At 45.1% G+C, this 9,156-nt stretch overlaps 1 protein-coding gene across 2 annotated transcripts; it reads right to left on the bottom strand.

Moving 5' to 3' along the window:
• Nucleotides 1-245: 245 nt before the first annotated feature.
• On the bottom strand, nt 246-7,875 carry LOC101170994 (tryptophan 5-hydroxylase 1). Of its 2 annotated transcripts, XM_011494300.4 has the most exons (11): nt 7,745-7,875; nt 7,543-7,685; nt 5,951-6,085; nt 5,561-5,866; nt 5,409-5,476; nt 4,197-4,393; nt 3,958-4,093; nt 3,754-3,880; nt 3,401-3,496; nt 3,157-3,290; nt 246-2,015 (listed from the first exon to the last, which is right to left on the bottom strand). In XM_011494300.4, the coding sequence occupies exons 2-11, from the start codon at nt 7,615-7,617 to the stop codon at nt 1,841-1,843; spliced, it is 1,449 nt and encodes a 482-aa protein (XP_011492602.1). In that variant the 5' UTR covers nt 7,618-7,685; nt 7,745-7,875; the 3' UTR covers nt 246-1,840. The 2 variants fall into 2 exon arrangements, with proteins under 2 accessions (XP_011492602.1, XP_020556698.1); XM_020701039.3 differs by lacking the exon at nt 7,745-7,875 and having other exon boundaries at nt 7,543-7,735.
• Between the last annotated feature and the right edge of the window lie 1,281 nt (nt 7,876-9,156).

The raw sequence follows: 9,156 nt of genomic DNA, 5'->3' as shown, positions 1-9,156 counted from the left end.
GTTTTTACTGGTCAGAATCTGACAGGCGACACAGTGTGAGGTTATGACCCTTCTCTGTCCAATCAAACCCCACCTCAGCGTTTACCTCCGTCCACCCCCCCCACACACACACACACACACATGCCAATCAGTGATGCACAAGTTTCCGCCACAATTAAGTCAAAACAGCAGATTTACCCCCCCACCCCATGCCTTGCACAACTGAATGAAATTTAAAAAAAAAAAAGCCAAACATAAACAAAATGTTTGGTTACATATACATTTATTTTTAGTTTAAAGCTGGACTTGTAACACAGGCGTCTGTTGGAAATTGTTCTGTTATGTTTTAACCAGGGTTTAGTGGTTTTTTGAGGAACTGCAGTATTTGATTTTAATGTTTTTTTTTTAATCCAGGATAAAGTTTCTTAATTCAGGTGAAGAAATGAAATTAAACAATTACCATAACTCCTTGATACCACCAACAATAACAATAGTACACCCTTAAAACATGGATTATGATGAGAAACATGATAAAAACCAGATGAATTTAAAGTCAAATCACAAATAACAAAACAACTACTAGCAGACGCCAGATGGAAAGGGAGCCAGGCTTCTAGCAGCTTCATGTGTGGATGGAAAGAGGAACGGAGGAACAAAGATCCTGAAGGAGGAGTTCATTAAGAATGTTCTGGAGGTTAGGAGAGTCAAGCAGGATGAGGAGTCTGAAGCTGGAGGTTGGAGGTGTGATGAGGAATGGTGTCAGAGATGTGTCCCCCAGATGGGATGTGAGCTGTAGGAGACGTTCTGGAGGGAGATCCGGGGGAGAGAGTGGTGAGTGGGACAGACATGTGGGTGAAGGAAACAGAGGAGATGAGGAGGTGATGATGATGGAGAAGTTTGGTGATCAGGACAGGAATGCAGACATGGCGGGGGAGTTTGCTAAAAGAACGGGGATGGCAGTGGTGAAGACAGTTTTCCAGAGAAGACAGGAGGACAGGGAGTCATGTTGAAGTGGAGGGAGGAGAGCACATATAAGAAGACACTGGGAAGTAAAGTAGATCAGAAATGGCAAAGATGTGGTTGAGAAATATATGGGAAGAAAGCTTAAGATGGTGGTGTGAGGATGACCCTGTTGGTAAAGAAGATGAAGAGGAGCAAGAGGTGGAAGTTGAAGAAGGAAGTGCTGCGTGGCTTTGAGGGAGGAGTTGAAACTCGTTGACAGGTTTCACAAGAGGGATGGACAGAACAGAGGAGAACTTTGAAGAGCGGGTGAATGAGGAGATGTTGGAGAGCAGAATAAAAGAAGAGGAGGAAAAAGCAAAGATCAGTAAGGATGATGAAGAGGAGGAAGAGTGGAAAGTCAGTTGGTTCTCACAACGTCCCTGTGAAAGTGAGGAGGACTTTAGTTGGTGAAAGGATGCTGAGGCTGGAGCTACCAGGAAAAGCGGTCTAGAGGAAGACCAAAGAGGAGGTTCATGGATGGAGTTAAGGAGGACATGAGGATGGATGGTGGGCGCCAGGAGGATGTGGAGGGCAAAGATTGATGTGGAGGATTTGCTGAAGGGAGGAGCCAAAAGGCAAAAAATGATATGAAATCTTTAAAATTGAATTGTTTTCATAAAACACTTTTAGCTCTTGGTGTTTAGATCTGAAAAGCAAACATTTTTACCAAAACTTGACCCCATTGTTTTAAATATATAAACCTAATATCAACATTTCAAAAAGAACACATGTTGATCCTGAAGCTACAGTATCAAACTCCACCCAATTTTCAATGGCCGGTGGGTTTAAGCCTTTATTCAAAGCAAGAAGAACATTAGTGTGTGAGTGAATCCTTTCAGGATGGAGCCACAGACGGTCCTCATTTTCTCAGGGGTTTGCCGAGTTGGTTCAGAGCTTCTTCTACGATGTCCAGCTCGTGCCGGATGTCCTTGACCATGCTGTTGATGTTGTGGGTGTTTGTCAGAACGTCCACACTCTGAGTGTAAGGGTTGTAATGCACCGTAAAAGGACGATGAAGTGTCTTTGCAAACTCCCTGCAGGCAAAGCACAGGAATGTATACTTCCACATACACATTTTTCAGGGGTAAACCCCAACTCTATATCAGCGTAATGTTGGGGGTTCTAAAGAGAAAACGTAGTTTTAGCCAAACATGGTCATAATAGATGGTGTATGCTTCTATGCTTCTATAGCACCTTCGTTTAAGACCAAAAGCATGTTACAGTCCTATTCACCCATGCACACACATTCACACACACACACACACACACACACACAGACACACAGACACACATTCACACACATTCACACACTGATGCATCCAGCAGATGAATTTGAACGTCTTGTGGTTGAACACACAAACAGGTCCTGTCCAGGCCGGCGTTTTATTGTACCAGCAAGGAAAACAATCAGATCTAAACATTTTTCATTCTTCTTTCAATGCTAGAAAACTTTGAAACCAGAGTAGCTGCACTTGACGGTAGAACGTACCTGTCTTTTTTGATAAACACCTTTATTGATTTATTTTTCAATTATTATTTATTGTTTATTTTTTACCGTGTTTGTTGTTACTGTCATGCCTTCTTTTACCTGTTCCATGCTGGACAACTGATCTAACTGAATTGGTCTTGAGGGGCTATTAAAGTAATTCTATCTATTTATCACTAACCTTTAACCACCAGGGGCAATGTGGGGTTCCGTGTAAAGGACACGCCCACAGATGTGCATCTAGCATCAACTCCATCCAGTATTACTGTCTTGGATTCCCTGACAGGGCCCCAGGCAGCCTAGCTGTCCATCTCAGTCTCTTAAGTTTAAGCTTTTTTGGGATAATCATTCTATATGCAGATGACAGTCTGTTCTATCATTTCCAGCAGACTAACTTGTTCAACTGACGGATTCATAAACCACTGGGAGTTACTAAACATTGTCATGTTCTTACAGATCCAGGCGTCACATGAGGATTTCCACTGAATTAAAATGGCTTCAGAAGTCTTAAGTGGACCTGTGGCTCCACCTCAACTCATTCCTTCAACTCAGAGAAACATTGTCTGATCGTCACACAAGAACTATTTCAGTTGAGTGATCTGGTGAAACCCCAGAGAGAAACCCTTTCTGTCCTCTGTTGTCTTCTACATCTGCAAATGCTCCAGTGTTTTCTGAAAGCTTTCACTTACCTCATTTTGTTCTTGGCTTCCTCAAAACTTTCAGCGACAAAGTAAGCCTCTTGAAAAGTGGTGATCATGCACTCCTGGTTGCATGTGAGGATGGGGTCAAAGGGGAGGATGTTGGCTTTGCCTGACAGTGAATGCTAGAAAAGAAAATCCATTTCAAGGGCAAATTCTTGTTATTTTAAGTGCTACAGAAGTGCTCTAAAGAGCAAGGCTATTGTATGAGAACATTTGATGTGTGCTGGTCCACCTTGAGCTCACTGGCAGAGGACAGCAGTCCGGCTCCGTAGGCTCGCAGCTTGCCATCCTGCTTACAAAGGCCGAACTCCACGGTGAAGAAATAACACTGGAACAGGGGTTGGAACCGGACATCAGTCACTGCAGCAGCGCTTTAAACCCTACAGGCTTTTCTGTTTCCTTCTTCCCATGTGCCTATTGTTCTTCTAACTATAGGAGGAAACCCCTTTCTTTTTTGACCATCGACAGCAACCAGAGATGATTGTGTTTCCAGATTTATCAAGGCCAAACACCGCCGTAAACCTGCCTGTCAACCGTTGTAACAACCTAAAGGTAATTCTACTCAAATGTAGTCTCACGTCTCACCGTGGCCAGCTTTTTAACGGCATCATCCGAGGCACCGAGAGATGCCAGACCGATCTCCTGAGAGAACTGAGCGAAGCTGGGCTCCGCCAGCAGAGGAACGTGACCCAGCAGCTCGTGGCACGTGTCCCTGCGCTCACACAGAGGAGGATGGTGTCGTGATCGTCAGTGAGGGATGTGGCGTTTGTATGAGCGGTGCATACTCACGGTTCAGGTGTGTACAAAGGCTCTGAGCTGTGGCGGACGTACTGGGTGCAGTGAAACACTCTGAAGGCCAGACCGGCCAGGAAGTCCCGGGGGGACAGGTACCCCGCAACCGGCCGGATGGTGAACCCTGACTGCCCTGCGAGACGCAAGCACACCGCGCTGTCGGTACAGTTCTTACCGTGCCAGTTCCTTAAATCAACTTTAGGCAACTTGAGGCAGTTTTTGGCCTCAACCATTACCCTTCAGGAACTTTGAGACGTCCTCCAGCTGAGGGATGTTGTCTTCACTGTAGCAGCAGTCCCTGGTCAGCAGAGGGAGGTTCTTCAGGTACTCCTTGCAGGCATGGCTGGGATACAGCTTGTGTAGCTCCCTGAAGACCACGCCCCAGGTACACACCTCCTCTGCAGTGTAGTGGATTTTAGGAATCGGATTTCCACTAAAAAACACAAAACAATCGGTTGGCTTTGAATTTCATTGAAAGAAGTAAAGGCGCATTCTTATGAAAACACCTGAGCAGAGATTTTCAAAGGAAGCCTTAAAACTTGTCAAACCTGCGTTTAGCTGAAATGTGGGAGTTATTTTGTATTTACATTACTTCATATACTTATACTTTTATTTGACTTTTTTTAATCTTTTTTATCAATTCATCATTCATATTCATTTTTAGTGATTTGCACCCGTCCATTAAGGTTAAAGATCATTTCTCTGGAATGTAGTCTCTGTTTTTAATTTTACATATTTCTTTCCTCTTCTATTTTGTTTTCACTCATGTTTTTCCTTCCTTTGATCTTCTGGGGGGGGGGGGTAATGGGGTTTATTATGAACCATTAAACCCTTGACATATGCTTTAGGGCTGTGGGAGAAGAGCCACACATGGGAGACGAGGACACAGAAACTCCACATAGAAAGAACCCACCCGGGATTTGGACCAGTACCTTCTCCCTTAACCACTGCTCCGCCATGCACACCCCAAGTATAAAGCCAGATTTCTGTATCATTGTGTGTTTCATTATGTTGAGGGGGGGTGTTTTATGACTTTTTTTTGCGATGATCTTATTTTTCTTGTTGTTTCTAAGTGAAAACATATTTTTCCAATGTGTAACACTTTGTGTTCCATGTATGAACAGTGCTTTATAAATAAAGTTTGGTTTGATTTGAAGGGATCACTTGAAGGGAACCAAACGGCTTCACTGCCGCCTCACGAGCTGAAACGTTCGTTTGTACCCAGGAGACGGTACGTCACTTCCAAAAAGCTGATCTTATAAAATCATAAAACATTTTCAGGTTTTGGGTTGATAAATGTTTAGGTTCGTTTTTCCGGTCTCTACGTTCAGACATCTGTCTGTCATGAAACCTCATCAGTTCAGTTCAGGAGAGGCTATAACCCAATTTCCTGTTTGTTTGTTATTCAAGCAAAGGAAATGATCTTCAACCGGAGAACTACTTCTTACTGTTTGAAGGTCATGGCCACATCAGCAAAGTATTGTCTTCTTTTGCGGTAAACGCTGTCTTTAAATCCCTGCAGGGAGACAGTTGGGTCACGACTTTCAAAGTAAAAGCATTTCAACTTTCCAACGTTCCTCCACGGCGGCGCCTCACTTACCGGATGATCAGCGTCTAAGTCAGAGCCGTACATCAGAACCCGGTTTGCACACTGGTCCAGATCGGAAATCTTCTTGGGAAACCAGGGGACGCCGTCCGCCTCCGGAGCGTCAGCCCTGTCGTCTTCAGCCAGGGGAGAGCAGCCCCCAAACGGCGTGATCTCCACGATCTGAGCATGCGTGCTCAGCAGCTGAGTCAGCTCCTTCATCTGCTCGTGCTCGCTGTCACAGTCCACGAAGACCTCAAAGTCCGAGTCTCTGCGTCTGGACTTCCGGGACTCGATATGGACCAGGTGGACGTGTTTTTCCTGATCGACCCGGATCCAGAAAGACAGAACTATAGAGCATCACCTCAGCAAGAGGATGTGCAAAACTGACCCGGCAACACCAACCTGGAAGAGTTTCAGGGCCTTGATCAGACCCCCCACCTCATTTTTCAGGGTGAATATGATGGTGGCAGTTCTCTTCCTGGAGCAGGCCGGCTTTCCCAGACCTCCACGGTTCTCGTCGGCCCCTCTCAGAGTTTCCTTGAAGGTTTGGAGGCAGAGAAAAGTTTCACAGAAGAAGAAAACAGGCCGTGTGGATGGGTGGGGGTTGAATATGGCATGACAAGGGGGGAGTTTCAGAGAAGGGTTCTGCTCCCACTGCCCTCTGACCCTTTGCAAAAAAGGATCAGATCTTCAGAATTCCACTTCTGCCAGAACAGAAAATGTTTGTGCGGTTGAAACTGGGCGGCTTTGTCACTTTTTGTGTAGATCATTGTTGTGTGGAGAGAAAAGACACCCGCGTAACTGGAACGTGCTTCCTAAACAACAGGAGGTCAGAGAAGATCAAAGCTCGTCAAAGACGCACGGCCATCCGTCGCTGGATGGGATCTGGTTTGCTAAGCGGGAACTCTGGTTGCTACCGGCGACCAAAACCTTTAATACGAGAGGAAATTAAGAAAACTGCAACACTCGTTTATCATCCAAAGACATGAAAAGTGTCTGGTTGCTATGGGAATATCGTCCATCCATCCATCCGTCTATCTGTCAATCCAGCCATCCATCCATTCATCCATCTGTCCATCCATCCATTCCATTCATTCATCCATCCATCCATCCATCCATCTGTCCATCCATCCATTCCATTCATTCATCCATCCATCCATCCATCCATCCATCCATCCATCCATCCATCCATCCATCCATCCATCCATATATCTGTCCATCCATTCATTTATCCATCCATCCATCCATTCATCCATCCATCCATCCATCCATCCGTCCATACGTCCATCGGTCCTTCCATCCATCTATCCATCTATCTGTCCATCCATCCATCCATCCGTCTATCCATGCGTCCATCCATTCATCCATCCATCTATCCATACATCCGTCATCCATCCACTTTAGAACATTTTATAACCCAATGGACCATTTTTAATATCAAAAGCACGGGTTTGGAAAAGTTACGAAGCAGTGGAATTTTCTTTTCACCCTTTAGTCCAACCCTCAGTCCGGCTGGGGAATCTGTGCTTCCACAAGTCCAGACTTTTACTCTGAAGGTTTCAGATCTCGCTTTTCCTGTTTTGCCACAGTCAGACCGATGACAGAAAAGAAGAAAATGTTACCAAAACCATCTCATTGCAAATAAATGTAAAATAATCTTTGTCTCCCTTATAGTTTTAGCCCTCTGTCCAGCTCTCAGGTGTTCTTGCACACATCTTTTTGGTACTTTTTTTGGTGTTTACACTTCTCAGTCCTGTTATTCAAACTTGTACATGGATTCCTCTTTTTCTCCTAAATCTAAACTGGAAATCTCCATCAGTTTGACAAAAACGTAAAACGATCTTCCTGGCTGAGAGTTTTCATTCAGAAGTTTCTGTATTTTGGTTTTGTTCTCATCAAAATAAATGTTCTTTAACTCGGTCATCCTTCGCCTTTATCTTCAACATGAAATATTTTGATGCTTCATCAGGATCAGCAGTAAAGAAGTCACTCACCTTGCTGTGCAGCGGCTTCTCAGAGTTCCCAGCATCCGAGGATCCTTCGGCTCCGTTTGGCTTCTTGCTGAGCATGGCTGGGGATCTCTGAGGGTCTTCTCCGTCAGAGCAGAGTGAGCCTCCGTCTGCTCACCGCCTCCGTCCTTATGAGGCCAAAGTTTAGGGGAGGAGCTAGAGAGAGGGCGTCATCGTGACGTGTTACCTGACAGCCGGATGCCGCAGTTCCAGCTTCACCAAAGGCCGGTACCGGTTCTGTCAGGTCCACCTCTGACTGATGGACGTCCATCAAGTTGCAGCACACAGCACGTGGGGGGGAGAGGCGAAAATGGTTGGTGTGAATCCATGAAGGCCTGAAGGTCAGGCGGATGAAGGTCCTCCTCTTTAGAAGTTTCACTTTTCTGCAGAAAACAGATGAAATTTCACTAGAAGTGAGATTTAATCCTCATGATTTCCAGAACGCCGAGGAAGAAAAAAGAGGAGAATCCGGTGGAGGTCAGAGACGAAGCTGAAATGGATTTTCTGTAATTCAGAGACACAGCAGTCTGATGGATCAGGGATCAATGAGGCTTCAGAGGTTTGTCACTGTGGGCTTTCTGGTTCCAGACTGTCCAGTTTTTCAGATTCACGTGTTCAATACAGAACCTGGAACGGCCTCAGATGAACTTCTGCTGAAGCAAACGTTCAGTTTGATTCTCATTTTGACAAAGAAGTGTTTTCATTTCTGTGATGATTAAAATAAAGAAGCAGCATTTCCTCTGATTGATGGACCTGATACATCTCCGGTTCCCATGGCAACGTGGTGTGATGCGATGTCTTCTGTTTCCTGTCCAGCAGCTGAGAGCCTTTATTGTCTTTATTGTTTTACGGTCCCTGAAGAGTCCCAAGAACAGTGGAGGTGCAGATCGACCCAAATCCAGCAGGTTTCGTGTCGGATCAGCACCAGGAGAGACAGACGGGATGAGAGGAAACATCAGGAGTCCGGAGGAAAAGTGAGGATGACAGGATGACAGAACAAAAAGGCAAAGGCCACAAAAGTTTCTCTGAGTTGAAACATCACAACAATAATTTCACACACAGGGTTTCATTTATCGGTTCCCAAGTTTGGAAATCTGCTGTTTTCAAGGATCATTAATGATTTTGTTGCTATGGCTACAGTGGCCATGGGCGGAGTCAGACAAATCTTAGCCTGAAGTGTGTCGACCTCAGTGGACTTCAGTGGAAGTGGACGAGCTCGTGGCGAAACCTGACTTGAGACTCCTTCAGGGACTTGTTCCTTGGCATTGACCCGGGGTGGGCAAACGTTCTGACTGGGGGGCTACAAAGGGTTCTAAACTCTAACAGAAGGGCCGGACCGGGACCGGACCAGTGGAGTGTTTTGGTAATCCACCTCATAAGAGATAGAGAAACACCGGGGAATGTAGACCCAAACATCAGGAAAAACAAAAATGTAGAGAAATGCTGCGTTCGTGTGGTGTTGGAATAATTGGAAAAATGGGTATCGAGTCGGAAAGAACTTTAAAAAAAAGACAACAACACTACACGAAAACAGAATAATGTTCTGCACTTAAACAAAGGTCAATACACCAGAAAAGAAGATTTTCATGAGAATTATGA

The sequence above is a fragment of the Oryzias latipes genome, chromosome 3 (assembly GCF_053564925.1).
Source record: "Oryzias latipes strain Hd-rR chromosome 3, Olatipes_Hd-rR_3.1".
NCBI lineage: Eukaryota > Metazoa > Chordata > Actinopteri > Beloniformes > Adrianichthyidae > Oryzias > Oryzias latipes.
This window is presented reverse-complemented; position numbering and strand designations above follow the sequence as displayed.

Coding starts and splice junctions, on each gene's coding strand:
- LOC101170994 (XM_011494300.4), bottom strand. CDS start 7,617: ATGCTCAGCAAGAAGCCAAACGGAGCCGAAGGATCCTCGGATGCTGGG. Junction 3,497..3,753: donor CCGTTAAAAAGCTGGCCACG/GTGAGACGTGAG, acceptor CCCCTGTTCCAG/TGTTATTTCTTCACCGTGGA. Junction 3,291..3,400: donor CCTCTGCCAGTGAGCTCAAG/GTGGACCAGCAC, acceptor TTTCTTTTCTAG/CATTCACTGTCAGGCAAAGC.